Below are 17,675 nucleotides of genomic sequence, written 5' to 3' on the forward strand. Positions count from 1 at the left end.
ATGTGCCAATGAGAGTTTGTGGGGGATTGCTGGAATTTGTGGGCATTTGGCCTTTGGCCCATGGCCCATTATCAAATTCTGAAACTCACATGGCCCATTCCAATAATCAGTGGCAGCACTAGTGGGGGCTAAAGTTTAGTCCCACATTGCTAGTTGGGAGAGAGTTGGAGTGGTATATAAGGTGGGTTGTTCTAGTCCTAGTAAGTGAGTGAGAAGAGAGAGAGCCCTCGCGCACTCCTCCTCCTCCGCCGCCCGCCTCGCCTCGTCACGACACGTCACGACGCGCCGCGGGTTGCGGGAATCTCGCCGAGCCGAGCTTATCTTTTTGCTGTTTGGGAAATTAATTGTGTAATCAATTCTGAGTCATTAACGGACGCGTTACTCAGCCGTTTTGCCTTCCGGCTTTTCTGGATCGTGGCTGTGCCGACTCGGACGTGGGCTGCGCCCCACGACCTTCCCGAATCGCACTATATAAGCGCGGACGAGAACCCTAGCCTGGGTGAGCCACATATGCGACTACCTGTTTCCAGTTCATTGCGCCGCCGCCTTCGTCTTCCTCATCCCGTCCGTCGGCGTGCACCGACTGCCGGGACGATGAGGCCTCCGGAACCACCGCCTCTCCCGAACACTGTACGGGTGAGGGTCAATCAGGTTTTTGGGGAGCGCTCCGGCGCGACTACTGGCAGCACGACGTCGTCTTCGGACGACGAGTTTCTCCACACCGACAACTTCTTCCCGGACCTCAGCGACTTCTTCGACAACCTCAACATGGGCGACAACGACGCTGCTGTGAAGTATGTGATCTTGTCGTTTCTCTTTCAGTTTCTGTTAGAGCTTCTTGTGGTAGATGCGATCGGTTTGTCTTGTTTAGATGTGATCTGTTCATCTACCTTACTAGTCTGCACGATTAGTTTACTTATTATTTTCATAGTCATGATTTATCAATTACTCGTACGGATTATTTCATATGGATATTTGCTTATATTTTCAACAGTAACGTATATTTTGTTGTTTAATTAAACAATGGGTTTCAAGTTGGTTGATAATGAAATTTGATACAACATACACTAATAAATTTGACCCTAAGAATCAAGTAAATAAGCCGGCATAAGAAAGCAGGTACACGACTTGTCCTCCCGTGAAAGAAGAGAGAGCCGGCTAGGGTGAAAAATCTAGCAACCGCTGCCACCCATCTGCCTCGTCCTTGTCGTGTACGACTGAGAACCGACGGGTGCCCGCCTTCTCTGCTAGCCGCTCCAGCGGTGGTTGGGGGTGGGGACCTCGGATCTGCGCTCGGCGCTATAGAAGGTCCCTAAAGTTAGAGTTTGATCAACGTGTATTGTCGCTATGGTAGCTATAGCGGCGTTATGCGAGATAAGAATAAGGTTTTCCCGCCTCCTCATCGGCGGCGATCTTGACGGCGGTGTTGAGAAGGGCGTGGATTTGTCTGATCGTCGCTTCCATGGAGTGGTGGATCTTGTCCAGTCTACGTGTGTTAGAGGTTTGGTGTTAGAAGCTTCGGATCAATTGGGTTCAATGGTGGCGACTTCGGCTCTAGGCGCTGGTCCTTTGGGGCACGTGCATGAAGACTGACTTCCCGACTGTCATCACCATCGAAAGGCTGGCTCTGGTAAGGGAACGGATCAACAGTGGTTGTTAGGTGGTCCAAGGATCTCAATGTAATTTATATTATGTTTAGGTGCTCTGTACTTCTTGTGAACTCATGAAATAGATTTGGATCTTTCTCGCAAAAAAAGCAGGCATAAGAAAGATAGAAAAAATTAAATCTGGCAATAATAACTGGTAGTGTATATTGAGCATTGTACTGTACATAAGCACGCCGTCCGTGAGGCAGCAATTTGGTGGTTGTGTTGACACTTAACATGGAAAATCCACTTATGACACATAAATTATCCCATCATATTAATATATACTTGCAAATCGTAGTTCATGGAATTGTCTTGCATAAATATCACAGATAGGAAATTCTATTTAGTATATAGGACAACACTTATCTAGAGAGAAAAGCTAAACAGAGAAGTAGCACGATATGGTGGGTCGTGTCGGTGTTCTCATGTCTTTGAGTTCTCAGTGCACCGTGCCGTCATCTTCATGGTTGGAGAGGATGGTGAGCTCCGTGCTCTTCTTTAGTAATGTGATAAACACTTCTTAGATAGACCAGTGTGTCATATTGAGAACCGATAAACACACCCATTGATGCAAAAAAAAATCCTTCTCAGCTCCTGGTGCCTCTATGATCTTTTCATCGGTAGACAAATGAATAGTCATATCCCTGGAATAGATTGAATTATTGTATTAATTGGCAATTCCTAAAACTGAGAAGGGGAATCGACCACATAGCCTTTTTAAATAGTTCATAGCCACTTGTCATGTACATAAACAACAGATATACTATGAACATTTAGATTGTGTGTGAAATGGAAAAAGTAGTTGAATTCTAAGAACTGAATAAGCATGCAGTAAAGAAAAATTCTGACATATACAATTTCAGGGAAAGGACATCAAAGTAGTAAAGAAAAAATTGATCTGGGCATATGACAAATATTTAAATAGTATAAAGGAACAATTGTTCTGATGAGGGTTTGAAGAAAGTCACCGAAGTATGTGTGTGAATTGAATATTAAATCTAAGATAAAGATTAGCGCAGGCCAATTGATCTTATGTACATGCCCATGAGTACAGTTAAGAATAGAGTAAAAATGATGAAAGACACAGGTTACATATTTTAAAAAAGAGAGATTTAGCACCATCATAGTTACGTGATACTGTGGAAACCTGTACTGATATCATGATCTATAGACCCAAGTACAATTGAGAAGCATGTAGAAATGATAAAAGAAATAGGTTACTTGCTAAACAGCACCACAATGTATACAAAAATACCAGGCTCTTGAATTTGGTCAGCTGGTGTCTAAGGCCAACATATGCATGTCGCCTCCACAACGAAGTGTGCTGTTTTGTCATGTAGAAGACTGGACATGCTCCAGCTTGCCATTGCCAAGCGTTGAAAACCACCATGGCTCCAGGCCTAGCACTGGTGTCCACCATATTTGTTTTTCTTGTTCATCCCCGCAGTTCACCCAGATCATTTCATTTCAGTTAGCTAGTAATCAAGTTCCCATGGAAATGTTTCCTCTGAGCAAGTGCTCTTTCCACAAAATAATTAATGAAGGAACATGCACCTATTAATATTATTATCTGTTGTCTTGACTACCTATCACCTCTCTCAAAATCATGCGCGCACGCGGAGGAAACATTGGAGCAGCAAGCGCAAGCAGTGGCAATCAACTCTAGACTCACCACAACAACTCAGGACTTTATATTGAAAAGTTTAAATCTGAAAAAGATCAGCTATATCTATATGCACATATCCTATCGATATACTGTACTATATTAAATCTTTAAAAACTTGAACAGAAGTTTCAGTCATGAACACACAATAAAAAAGAAATTTAAATTGAAGTTGCATCCATTCCAAAATTTATAAGACCGCTCAGCAACAAACTGCAGTAGCACAGACATGAGGAACTAAGTGTTTTTCCTCAAGATCCGTTGGCACAAAGCATAGGTTCCCAGATGGCACATAAGCACCAAAATTAGAAGAAGGCACCAACCCAGAAATGTCCAGCAATGCAGGACCATCAGCAAACTGTAATAACGAAGAAATGTTAGATCTTTAATACCCATGATTTGTATAAAGAAAGTAATCCAAACCGTAGTTAGCAAGCTGGCATAGTGTGACGTTGGACTACTGAGATCTCCCTATAAGCTATAGCTCGGTAAAATTTCTTACTTGTAACGAATCAATGACCATTTGCAATTGGCATTAAAGAATACGTACATATGGCCAATGAAATATCAAGGTCCGAACAACACCTATTGAATTTACCTGAAAATGCTTTTTTAGGAGTAAGTAAACGTCATAAATTGTTTATAGTTTCTTTCAAGCTACCAGTAATTTTTTTCCAAAGATCTTGCAGGCTAATAATATTTGGCATGTAAGTTCGCCGGTTATTAATTTGCTGTTTCTCTACTGCTGTGTCCGAGATCGAAAGGATTGGATCACTGGACTATGTTTCGACTACTGGAATCTATCATGCTGATTTAATCCTGAGAAAAAGCTAGTGTTACTTTAACCTGATCAAAACCACACCATGCATATGGACTGATATTTAGATGACATTTATAGGTAATATTTAGATAGCCTATGAGCATGTTATTCGTGAGACCACAGGATGTCCGGACGATATCGAGACAGCAATGAAATATATTACTGCAACGCTCATTAGAGGGCAGACAATTATGGCACCACTTATAAGTATACACACCAGTAGCATCGTCAATCACAACGGGAATCGTGAAAGTGTCTACCTCAGTAGTAACCATAACGGTGTTGCAGTTTCAGAACATAAATCTGGGTTGTCACCCAAGAAAGTGCAAGCACATCACGAAATATTCAACAACTGATAGGACTGTTCAGCAGGTTCCTTATGGGTTATACCAACAGATTTTGAACACAGAACAATGGTGAAGAACAGTTTTAAAAATCTTACACATCAAGTTCTCTTAAATTATCAAAGTCATTGGTTGATCATAGAAAAAAGGCATTTTGCTCAATTAGCCAATTTAAACATTGAAAATTGCACCCATTGCGCACCATTGGTAAGGTTGGTCACAGTTCTAGTTTATCAGTTCATCACAATGTGACTGCAAATAATTAACTATTGCAAATGTACCAACTTATCTTTAACTCAGTTTCAAGATATGAATCAACGATTTCTGACATAGATTCCTAGAAACTACACAAACAAAAAAACTACAGGGGCGGTGTTCAGCTAGACTTGAAAAGATAAAAATGTGCGTTCACATCGAACAATTTAGTCGAACCGTTATAGTGATTAAATATCATCCCAAAAAAAATCTAATGCATAGCCACTGGAAATGCATACAACGCTTGCAAACAAATGAATATAAGAGGAGTTATCACACATGGAAACTTGGGCACATTCAAAAATTGAGTAAATAACAAAGTACAGAGAAACCTGAGTGTGTTAGACAGGAATATAAGAGCGTTGCATACCCAACTTTCAGAAAAAGAAACACTTCAGCTCTTATTTGCAAAAACGTGAAATAGCATAAATGGTAAGTACATAATGCACATACCAAATTACCAATGAACAAACATGAGTTGTGGTTACTACTCTTCCGGAGTGGCAGCAGTCGTTTCTGTCGCCTGCTCTTTCGGAGAAAAATTCACATGATAAATCTAGGTTCTCACCCAAGAAAGTGCAAGAACATTCGATGGCCTTCCAAGTGAAGATCTCATCTCCGTCGCCTGCTCTTCCGGAGATTTAGTGGCTGGACAGTAGTCGTTCTGCTTGACACTTTCCCTCCTTCTGATAAAGGCATTTGACCTGGAGTGGGCCAAAGGAGCAGTAGTATCATCGTGCAAAGTCTCAGAAGTGCCATTTGCGAACTCTACAAGATCCTTGATTCAGTCTTGAAGATTTTCTACTTCTGTATTTCCTGCGAATATTTTGGCCAAGCACAATTGTTATTTTCCAGTCAGATGAAATTGGAAAGATCGAACATTAAGCAGGCAGACTATCTTCTCTCCATGATGCTGTCGATCACTGGAATTTGAGTGGCATTTGGCATTCCTTTTCTGCTCTATGTTTTTCCAACTTCTGTTTATTTGCATACTTCTGAGCTACAATTGTATTTGGGTGCTCAATATTAACCTGCAAATATGCTGAAAAGAGTTTATACTAATTGACTTTAGGATTCATACCTCTGGTTACTCCTCTTTTGTGATGGCTCTGGTGTGCTCAATATTAATGGAAAATATGCTGAAAACAAGTTTTTATTAAAGGAAGGTCACCTTAAAAAAAAATTGGATTAAGGATGCAGAAAATATCCATCAGTCAACCAGTAATTTGGGAACAATTCTTGGGGTTTAAAATTTATAGAAAAATAAAGTACGTATGCGCATTCACATACAAAGACATACGTTTTCTCAAACTTTGTGGAACAATTTGAATCATTTCATATAAGCTGACTCGAAATATTCAGACAACATGTAGTATATTGGTTGACAAAAGGATAATTGAGAACCTTAACTGCAATAGCTACAAAATGTTTTAATGTAATATCGAAATCCTAGAAAACAAGTTGACAAATAAAAGGGGGGCTTTACATTGATTTTCTGCCAGATGGTTGCAGTTGGTATTGATGGCATTATCATCAATTTCATGAACCTCAACTCCAGCGATCCTTGCGCCTGCCATCTCCTAAATGTCATTGCAGGGGTTAAGCAACATCCTTTATGGGTAAATGGGTTGATCATTTAATCCCTACCTCCAGATTAACTTTTCCTTGTAGTTGCTCATTAATCTCATTCTTCCAACACAATCCGAACAACAGAGGTCAAAGATACACATACTGAGAAATAGATAACTAAAAATAAAATCATGAAATGTGCATGTACTCCCCCTCAGGCTCAGATCATTATTGCTAAGGGCAACTTCTGGTTTCATCTAGGACACCAAAATTACTTTTATGCAACCAGAAATACACTGTCTATGTAATTTGAAATTATAACATACCTCTTGCTGACCAGCCAGAAACGTCCCGTTCCCAAATAGCCAGCAGCAGTTATATTTATAATCTGCTGAGGATGTACATCATTCTTGCCAATATCTCAAAATTGATCTGCCTTCATGACCACAACAGACTGAAGAAACGCCGCACCATAGCAGGCCAATTGCCGGGACATCATATGCGCCTGTACCAGAACGATCATCATCAAATAAACAGACGCTGCCAATTGCCGGGACATCAAATGCACCTGTACCAGAACGATCAGCACCAAATAAACAGACGCTGACCCTGCCGTAGGTGACCATGGCAGTGGCAGCCCACAGTAATCACGCAGAAGCATAAACGTGCCAGAACGACAGAGAAGAAAAAAATTCTGACGGCACCATGAACCAAGGAACGAAATAGAGAGCTCCACACTTTTTAGAACAAAAGGAAGATCAGGCGAGGATTAGACAACCCAACTTACCTAGTGTCCACCGTTTTCCATTGCTCCAACCGGAGATGTCACCCAGCTGTAGAAGCCTGAATATAAACCGGCCATGCCGGGAGCGACAAAGGAGGTAGCAGGCGACGACGGCGCGGCGTTCGGTGGTCTGCAGACTCTGCTTACTTATTCCCATCATCCGGCCCTTGATCCCGCTGTCACCGCTCGGTTGCTCTAGATCCAAACCGCCTAGGGTTTCTCCACTGCTGCAGCTAGGCCCTGCCTGCCTCCACCGTCAGCCGCCCGTGGTCCGACCCGCTGCCACCAGACGCTTGATGTAGGCATGTCTATAGAGAAAAGACAGAAAGAGAAACATGGCCAAGTGATCTTACCACAAGGACGGCCGCGTAGGCTCCGGCAACGTCTCAGGAGTGAGGAGGGCGCGCTGAAATCTTTCGTGCCACCATCTGCCTCGAAAAGGAGAAACTTATGCCGAGATCCTCCGTGCCAACTGCATCGGGAGAAAAATAGCAGTCACATCGATGGATGCATCGGTAGGCGCCGCTGTGGTCATGGAGGGAGGGAGGGCACCGGTCTGGGAGAGGATGGAGGTGCACGATGAGAAAGAAGATGGGGAACGTGCGCCGCTTTGACCGCACGGTCGTACGCAAAGCCCAAGAATTCAGGCCCACCAAAAATAGATACATCCACCCAGACGACAACAAACATAAACATCACACAATACAAGAAAGGGCTTCTAAAATTTCAAAACGGCACCCAAACTGCACACCAAAAAATCACTGCAGGAATGAACCACATATTAGCATACGTGTCAGCACGCTGGTAATCCAAAAAAAAATTCAAAATTGTGAGAAAAAAGATGTGTGTTCCCAAATAGTATAGTAGTTATTTACTTCCTCAACCAGATAATGTGTTATGTTCATCCTCAGCTGCTTTGCATTCCCTTGTCTGGCTATTATTTTTTGATATTGGAGACTGCTAAATTTGTCTGTTGTTTTCGGTTATATCCTTACGTACTAGACACCCATTTTACCAGCTGAAGAGGTCAAACCTGCCTTTGACTGTCAACATGAAGGTGTTACTTTAAATTGATCATCTCCAAGCCGTGGTAAGCTTAGTCTGATCTATCGTTTTCCTGGTTTTGCATGCCCCTACCTAACACGGCTATTGTTCTCTATGGCTTCACGGGCATGGCAGTCAAAAGGCGAGAAGAATGGAGCAGAGTGAATACTTTGATGGCTGGTCTTTGGAACGAAACCGTGTATCAATTGTTGTCGAATAATTTAGTTGAACGATTGATGTTAAGGAGAAAGAGCCTTAGCTCAGCTTGAACAACTTTCCAGCGCACATAGATCACCCGATTTGAATCTTGTATTCATGCTCACTTTTGTGCTTCTAAACAAAATGCTTAGCGGTTCCTCCCACCTTTTTTTTTGTTTGTACTGTTTATTAATTTGTCCGATGCTAGATTGAGACGGGGCTCAAGTGCAAACCCTGAAGCACCGCTGCACTTAATTATCTGATGCAAGTGTTTACTCACTGTGTTGCTCCATGTGTGGGGCTCTCTAACTTGAATCCACGAGCCTGTTAAACCTTGCGTCAGCTCCAGTGTAACATTGCTAATCTTGTTTGTATCAGAACAATTACGTTGTTTTCCAAATCTTCAGCAATCAAACCCAGTTTAACAAGTAAATTCAGAATAGAGCTGGCAGGAGAAAACTTGGAATACTACAACTCAGTATCTCAAGAGTGGTTTCAGAATAGAGTGGTTTCAGACTTTCAATATTTTAACAAACTGAACAATAGTATTCCCTGTATTCAACATCCAGGTCAAAGAAATGAAATTATGAAAGTTCACATCACATGCTAGCAACGGGAAAATGCAAGCAGAGTTTGAATCATCCGATCTTGCACATTAACCCAGCAAATGTTTATAGTTCTAAATATATCCAACTCCTACCAAGCCTCATATAAAATAGACAAACATGTAAACTAATTATTCCGCACATCAACTATGGTTGGCATAATGCTTCATGAAACGTCCTACTTCGGTACTAAGGCCTCTAGCGGGTTGGCTGACGGACTCTGGGAACTCTCCTGAAAGGGCACAAAGAAGATGAGAGTTACAAGGAACATACAATTGGACATCTACGTTATACAAAGGCTGCAAAACTCACCCATAACCACCGTATGGTGGGAAATACGGTAACCCATATGATCCAAAGGTATCCAATGTACGGATTAAATGCTCCGCGTGGTGGACGCTGCTTCATCCCAGGGACATTGTTCCTCTTTGGTGAAACCTGTTGAGCCGAGTGAAGGTTAAGTTTAATTTAAGAGCAAGACATTGTTCAAAAAGGTACTGGAAACTCGAGACTCGATGAATAATTCTAACCTTGATCTGACGACCATGTAGTCCAGATTCATTCAAATTAAGAGCCTCCTGAACTGCGTCTAGTTCAAGAAATTCCACGTAAGCAAAGCTTTTTGGTTGTCCAAACTTGTCAATCAAGCTCGTCACTCTGACAGTTCCGTAAGCTTGAAAATGCTGCTGCACTTCCTCCGGCGTACACACATAATCAACCTGTAGTACATGATTATGTCAGGAAAAATGAACTTTCACTGAATATACATGAAAGATAAAACAGCAGGTATGAAGCAAAATAATTAACTGACACAAAGTCTACTCGAAATTGCGTTTGACACGCTTGCACTTGTGGAGCTGAAGAATAACTAAATAGTTCTAAGCGGCTATTTACAGGCCGTTCAGGAGGGCGCCGCCAGCACCAGGTCTGTCACGGACAGGGTGCAGCAGAAGTGGACCTCGTTTGTAAAGATGCGCAAGCCTAGAGCTATTCTTGTTCTGTTGAATTGCTTACATTACTTTTGTACCCTGGTTCTTTGCTGCATCTGCTTGGTGTTTTACTAGTTTCTCAGTATACAAAAAAATGTCCCGATGTTTCTAGGATCAGGTTAGCATTTTCGCTAGCACACGTTGACTACTAGCAATTTTTCTGACGGTTTGCTAGTTAAGCTCATTATCTTCATGGATTCATGGATAACTAGCCGAGCAATCTTGAGGAGACACCCAACCACAAGTACCAATCGTGAATTTTTGTACTTGAGCTAACTGAAAGTAGCTCTTAATATGAAATTCTTAATCCACTCGACTGGCCGGTTTGTCAACCGAATCAAATACAAGAGAAAATATTAGGCAACGTGAAGTTCATCTGCTACTCCTAGAGGTGGTCCTGTTCATCTCCCTCTAGAAAGACCTTGCTGTTGTAGGTGGAGGTATATGGCTCTTATTATCTAAACATCATCTCTAAACTCCAATCCTTGTTTAATTAGTGTAAACATGAAGACGCACTTAAAATGTTTGTGGAATATCCAAGGTACTTCAACAATTTCTGGAGTGGATCATAACGCCTACGGTTGTGTCTAATAACCGGTAGAAACATAGAACTGCTAGACATGTTTTGATCGCAAAAAAATACATGAAGCGAGAATCAAACGCACCTGCAGCTAGCAATCAGAGGAGAAGGGGACGCTCCGGCGACCACGAAACACGCGCCGGAGACGCCTCCCATCGACTCCGTCCATTTGACCTCGAAGGACCATTTCGTCGGCATCCTACCACCGTCTGCACCACCGCCGAATCGACACGAGCGGCGCGCCACTACGACGTCTAGGCACCGCTCCGGGAACCGCATGCTGGGCTTGACCGCCTAGGCGAGCGGCGAGGATGGCGCCATCGATCTTCGATCCACGCGGAGGAAGGCCCAAGGCCGCCGCCGCCGAGATAGTATTGGGGAAGATGACGGCGGAGGGGGTCAATCTACATCACGACTTTACGCTTTCTGGATGGGGCGACCAGCCGGCGGCGCCGGAGTTGGGGAATAGAGAAAGAGAGAGCGGCGGCGACTAACTCACGGAAGGAGGAGCTCAGGCTGACATCGCTTGGGGCTGGACCTCTGGAAAGTCTATTGAGCTGGGCCTGTCTATTGGACTGGGCCCGTTTACTTTTTTTTTCTTTCGGAAGTGCGAAATTTCCCAGAGGTATGTAACATACCTCTCCAATTTTGGACTGTGGTATGAATCTATTTAGGCCATTGGATCGACGGCAATTGATGGCTATAATTTATTTGAGGGTACCACAAAAGAACTCTTATTAATAACACCTTGAGTTAGTACCTTGCACGCTACTGACATGTCTGCATAGACGCTTAAAAGTGGACTCCTGAAACAGAAGTGAACAAGATCAACACAAGGGACATCTGGTATTTGGTATCAAACAAAAACACATTCAAAGCATGTAGGGGTAAGATTGGAGACGCTCAATTTGAATACAAGACACAAAATGCACTAGGTGCTAACAGGAAGATGAGTACGAAGAAAGGAATGCTGAAAAGAAGGTGGTCGTATGTGTTTTTCAGTTTTCTGTCAAACCTGAAATAACACATGAGGCAGGACCATATAAGTCGAACCGAAAAACACAAAGTTGTCTTGACTTAGAACCAATAGTTTCAATCAACTCACCATATATGAACATTGATGACAGGAACTCCCACCAACTTACAGCCTCTTGAAATAAGAGATCTCTCTCCACTGTTCCGGTACAAGAAGCTTGAAGATATCAACTGAATAACAGGCTAGTAGATCTTTCTTCGTGCAGTTCCCAGGGCGGCGACCCTGGTCGGGGTGGTGGCGGAGGTCTTCTTCGTGGGCGCCATGGCTGCAGTGAAGGTGAAGGGCCGGCGGTTGGTGGTTGCGGATACCCTAGATCTTGATCTGGGTGTCTCGCAGGCCGCCCCTCGTGCTCGATCTCCGCTGCATGTTGGGCCGGTTCCGTTGGGGATCGACCCTGCGCTGACGTCTCCCTCCCCTGCCGGCCTTGCCCTCCGGGCTGTTGGTAGGATTTGGTGCGGCGGCCGCAGGTTTCCGGCGGGTGGCGTGGGGGCTGCTCATGCAGCATGAATAAAGGTGGTGGTCCTAGGGTCTCTCTCGCGCCAAGACGAAGATCTACCTATGCATGTCTGTCTGGATTTGGCTGGATGTTGAGTTCCAGAAGGCTCCGCTGGCAAATGTAACAGTGCTCGTTCCTGGAGTTTGCTGGTTTGGGAGGTATTCGGTCGTGTGCACCCATGCTTTTGTTCCGACCGTTTGGTTTTGGAGGGAGCGACGCGAAGCTCTGTCCTGTGTTGCCAGCAGATGACATTCTAGTCCATGGCGTATCAGAGACGGAGAAGTTCTTGAAGGCCGAATTGGAGGACTAGCAGCGGAGGATCGAGTCATGGTGCTGTTGAGGGATTTGCTTGGTATTTTGGGTCTCGTAACAACAGTATGCAAGTGGGGGCAGCAGCACAGGTGAATTTCAGCATCTTACCTTTCAGGGTGAAAATCCAAGGTCTGGCCTTAATTGGTTGTGCCTGGCAATAGTCTTGTTGAAGGCATTGTTTTGAGAGCGGGGACTATCTCCAGGGTGAAAACCTAAGATCTTTTGATCGGGCGACGACGGCGCTTGTGCACTGTTTCCTTCTTGAAGGCGTCGCTTGTGGGGAGACTGGATTTCAGGTGTTGCCTTGGTGGGGGTTGTACTGTTGTGGCAATGACTAGAGTACCGTAGCGGGACTTTTATTTCTTAGTTTTCTTTTTTCCTTTTTTGGCTGTGTCTATTCGTATTACCATTAGGGGTATTACCATTAGGGTACTGCGTTGTTGCAGAGGCTGGGTGTAAATTTTTTTTTCGAAATGGGGATTTGTCCCGGCTTCTGCATCATGATGATGCACACGGCCATTTATTATAAAAAAGGTTCCAAAAGTATGGTTTAGAACTCACGCATCACCGAGGATTGATACAAAAATCAACCATCGAAAACAACACATACTATGACTACATCTCAACATAGCCTACTAGTATGCCGCCAACCAGCCTGGCACAAGATATTCTGAGCGACCATCAGGAGCCGTGTGCATCCAGAAGCCATGACATCCCGCTGCCCCTCCGGAGAGAGTAGGGCCCAAAGCTGGACCCAATGGGAGACCATATGAATAACCTGCAAGAAATGAAAAGAGACTTTTTTGTTAAAAATTATATCATTTCTGACCCTCCAAATAGACCAACATAAAGCAAAACCCCAATCCGGATAAAAGCCTTAGATTGTCTATCTACTCCATTTAACCAATTACCAAACATATTAGTAATATTGGTGGGAGGTGGAAGATCATAAGTGAAATTAACCGTACGCCATAAGAGCTTAGCTAGTGGGCAATCAAAGAAAAGGTGTTGTATGGTCTCCTATTCCCCACAGAAAACACATTTTGTACACCCATTCCAATGCCGTCTAGCTAGGTTATCCTTAGTTAACAGAACTTTATTACTCAGAAACCACATGAAAATCTTAATTTTAAGCGGAACTTTAACCTTCCATAAATATTTTCTTAGAAATGGGGTATGGTCACACATAATATCTTCATACATCGACTTCACTGTAAACCAACCATTAGGTGTCAACTTCCAAACAAAACGATCATCCTCTTCATTCAAATTAACCATCATTAGTTTCCGACATAATTGTAACCATGAAGTCCATTTGTTGCCGCTCAACACCCTCCTGAATGTAATATTCAGAGGAGTTTGTGCTAACACCTGTGTGACAGTGACGTTCTTATGGTGTACAATATTATATAAGGACGGATATTGCTGAGCCAAAGAAGTATTTCCTAACCAGATATCTTCCCAAAAGCGGATGTTCATACCATTACCCACTTTGAAAAGACCCCTAGAAAAAAACTCCTGTTTGACCTCCATCAATCCTTTCCAAAAAGGGGAGTCAGTAGGTCTAGCTTGCACCTCCGATAATGTCTTAAGTCTTAGGTATTTATTACGTAGCAATTCTTGCCACACCCCGTCTTCATTAAGAAGTTTAAAGAGCCACTTACTCAATAAACATTTGTTTTTGATTTCGAGAACCTCAATACCTAAGCCCCCTTGATCTTTGGGTCGACAAACAATGTTCCATTTTGTAAGGCGGTATTTTCTTTTATTTTCATCGGACTGCCAAAAGAATCTAGATCTATAGAAGTCCAGCCGTTTCCTTACCCCAACAGGTATATGCAGGAAAGACAACATAAACATCGGTAAGCTAGTTAATACTGAATTGATAAGGACTAACCTATCACCATAGGATAGCAACTTTCCTTTCCAGAACCCTAATTTACTTTCAAACTGTGTTTCTACCGGATACCAGTCCGAATTCCGGAGTTTTTTGTAATGAATTGGAATACCCAAGTATCTAAAGGGGAGTTGTCCAGCATCACATCCAAAGATCTGTTTATACTGGTCCTCCTCCTCCATTGCCTTTCCAAAACAAAAAATCTCACTTTTGTGGAAGTTAATCTTAAGCCCCGCTAACTCTTCAAAGAGACATAAAATTAATTTCATATTAACTGCTTTGTCGAGGTCATGTTCCAAAAAAAGGATAGTATCATCCGCATATTGTAGTATAGAGAGTCCTCCCTCAACTAAATGTGGAATTAAACCTCCAACTTGACCATCCTCTTTTGCTTGTTCAATTAAGATGGCAAGCATATCCACTACAATATTAAAAAGCATTGGAGATAACGGATCCCCTTGCCTTAGTCCTTTTTTTGTCTGGAAATAACGACCAATATCATCATTTACCTTCACCCCAACACTACCCCCTTGAACAAACTGTTGCACTAAGCTTCCCCATTCAGGAGCAAAGCCCTTCATGCGCAAGGTTTGTTGCAAAAAGGGCCATTTCACCTTATCATAGGCTTTCTCGAAGTCGATTTTAAACAGCACCCCATCCATTTTCTTAGTATGTAATTCATGAATTGTTTCGTGCAGAATAACTACTCCTTCCAAGATATTTCTACCTGGCATAAAGGCTGATTGAGTTGGCTTTATAACTCTTGGGGCAATCCCCGATATGCGATTTGTACCAACTTTAGTGAAAATCTTAAAACATACATTTAGCAAACAAATAGGTCTATATTGCTGAATTTGAACCGCGTCCTCTTTCTTAGGTAATAAAGTGATAACGCCAAAATTTAGTTTATAAAGAGGCAAATCCCCTCTGGTAAACTGAGAAAACAAAGCCATGAGATCATATTTTATTACTTCCCAAATTTTTTGATAAAACTCAGCTGGGAAACCATCTGGTCCAGGAGCTTTATTCAGTTCCATCTGAGAAATCGCCTCAAAAACCTCCTCTTCCGTAAAAGGGGCTGTCAAGATCTCATTTTCTACCGATGAAATCTGTGTAATATCATGGATATCCTCTTCATCTAAAGAAATATTGGTTGGTGCTGGTGCCACAAACAATTTCTTATAAAACTCCGTGATATATACCTTCAAATTATCTTCCCCGACAATAGTTCCCTCTTGTTGCTCTAATTGGAAAATTTTCTTTTTTCGGTGTTTACCATTCGCTATCAAATGGAAATACCTCGTATTATTACCCCCTTCCTGAATATGTTTAACTTTGGCTCTCTGTGCCCATTTAGACTCCTCTTCTCTTCTTAATTTGTTCAAACTATCATTTGCCTTTCTTAATTCATCTCTTTCATTTGTATTTAAAGGATTTGTTTCCGCCTTCATATCAAGATGATCAATGATATCTAACAATCGCATCTTTTCATTTTTATATTTTCCGCTTTGATTCTTTGCCCACCCCTTAAGGAATCTTCTAATATGTCTCAACTTATTCAACCAAACATCCATTGGACCAGCTCCACCTACAACTGAGTTCCACTCCTTTACTATCATATCAAAAAAAACCTTCTTGTCGCAACCAATGCAACTCAAAGGAGAATTTTGCTTGATTGCCCAGATGTGCTTTCACTCCTGAATCAATAAGTATCGGGGTATGATCGGAATCAGCTCTGGATAAAGCTCTTACAGTTACCAATGGAAATTTTTGTTCCCATGCAACTGATGCCAGTACTCTATCAAGTTTTTCATAAGTAGGTTCTTCTTTCCTACTTGCCCAAGTGAATTGTCTCCCAGATAGAGCAATTTCTCTTAGGTTCAAATGTTCAATGATTGCATGAAAAACAAAGGGCCAACGCGCTTTGAAATTATCATTATTTTTCTCCTCTCTCTTGCGTAGGATATTGAAATCACCCCCTACCAACATAGGTAATGATTCAGATTCGCAAGTTCTCACTAACTCAGCCAAAAATTCTGCTTTGTGCATGTCTTGGGCAACCCCATAAACCGGCACCAGAATCCATTCAAAACCATCTCTCTTGCATCTAATATGAAGCTTGACACAGAAATCTGCTGTGCTTACCTTTAACACTTGTAACGTATCAGAGTTTATTCCCACTAGAATACCCCCCGAGCGACCATGTGGTGGTAAACAAAACCAAGAGAAGTTGTATCCCGCCGCTAATTGGTTCAAAAAAGGAATCGAGAAATTTGATCTCCCAGTCTCCAATAAGGCTATGAAGTCTAACTTATGTTCCCTAATGGCCTCTTTGACAAACAAATGCTTAGCGGTATCACCAAAACCCCCTGGATTCCAGTTTATTCCTTTTATATTCTGCATTATGAAAATTGTTTCTTAATTCTTTTCCTAGAGCTTTTGCGAATATTGCTGGTGTCATAAACCTTTCTTTGTCTATTCTTCTTTACCTTGACCACCGGTTTAAGATGCTTCAATTGATCATCTAACTCCAGTGGGATATCATCATCCTCAATCAAGTCCTCACAAAGGGTGGATACTTTTGACAATACAAGAGTCTCCAACCCTTCCTCCCTATTCTGAATTTCAGTTTCGTTTTTTTTTTCAAAATAGTTAAGATACGTTCCTCTTCCACCATTTTAATACTTTTAATAGAATTGCATATCTCATCTTGTGTTTTTCCTAAGGATATACCTAAACTATCCGCTCTCTTACTTATCTCAGAATCTGGAATATTAACAATAGAATATGTAGGTTTCAAAAACTAACCTGGACTAAAAGACTCATCACGCAGCTGCGCATTCTTCATTGCCCTCTCCATTTGAGACATATCAGCATTAGGCTGGCCACCCAGCCGGGTACTCGATCTTACTCCAAGAGTAGGCTTCGGAATTCCCCCAAATGCAATAACCTCTTCTGTAGAGGGATAATGGGACAAATTGTCACTCTCAATGACCGACAAGGAACAAGGATTATTTGAACTTTAAGGGGAATCTGATGTAGCATCAAAAACCTTACCATTAGTCTGAGGAGATGAGGCAACCCCCATTGATCCCTGAAGACAAGAAACCGGTATCTGATTTGCATGCACCCTTGAAACATCCATCACGTTATCCTTAAGCTTCCGTGTTATCCCCGAATCACACATATTTCCCTTGTAAATCTCATGAACAGAATTAGAAAGATCCATAGAAGATTTATTCGAAATAATATTTGAGGAGAAAACAATATTTGAATTTGGTTCCATACCATTTACTACAGTTACAACAGCCACAGAAGATCCTCCATCATGGACCAATGATTGCACATCAGTACCAATCATTGTCTGATGATTGGCATCGTCAGCCATGGGCAGCCTCTGGCCCCGAGCAGGTCTGGCCGGATCTTACGTGTTG

General features: G+C 42.3%; 1 protein-coding gene across 1 annotated transcript in view; it reads right to left on the reverse strand.

Annotated features, from left to right (window-relative positions):
- The window catches only part of LOC124660930 (15-cis-phytoene desaturase, chloroplastic/chromoplastic-like), a 20,489-nt gene extending 9,117 nt beyond the window's left edge, over positions 1–11,372 (reverse strand). The window contains exons 1-2 of the mRNA XM_047198783.1: positions 11,335–11,372; positions 11,261–11,303 (exon numbers count right to left, since the gene is read on the reverse strand). Of these exons, the coding sequence (XP_047054739.1) occupies positions 11,261–11,303; positions 11,335–11,372 (81 nt within the window). The remainder of the gene's footprint in view (positions 1–11,260; positions 11,304–11,334) is intronic.
- Positions 11,373–17,675: the final 6,303 nt, after the last annotated feature.

The sequence above is a fragment of the Lolium rigidum genome, chromosome 1, assembly GCF_022539505.1.
Source record: "Lolium rigidum isolate FL_2022 chromosome 1, APGP_CSIRO_Lrig_0.1, whole genome shotgun sequence".
Taxonomy (NCBI): Eukaryota; Viridiplantae; Streptophyta; class Magnoliopsida; order Poales; family Poaceae; genus Lolium; species Lolium rigidum.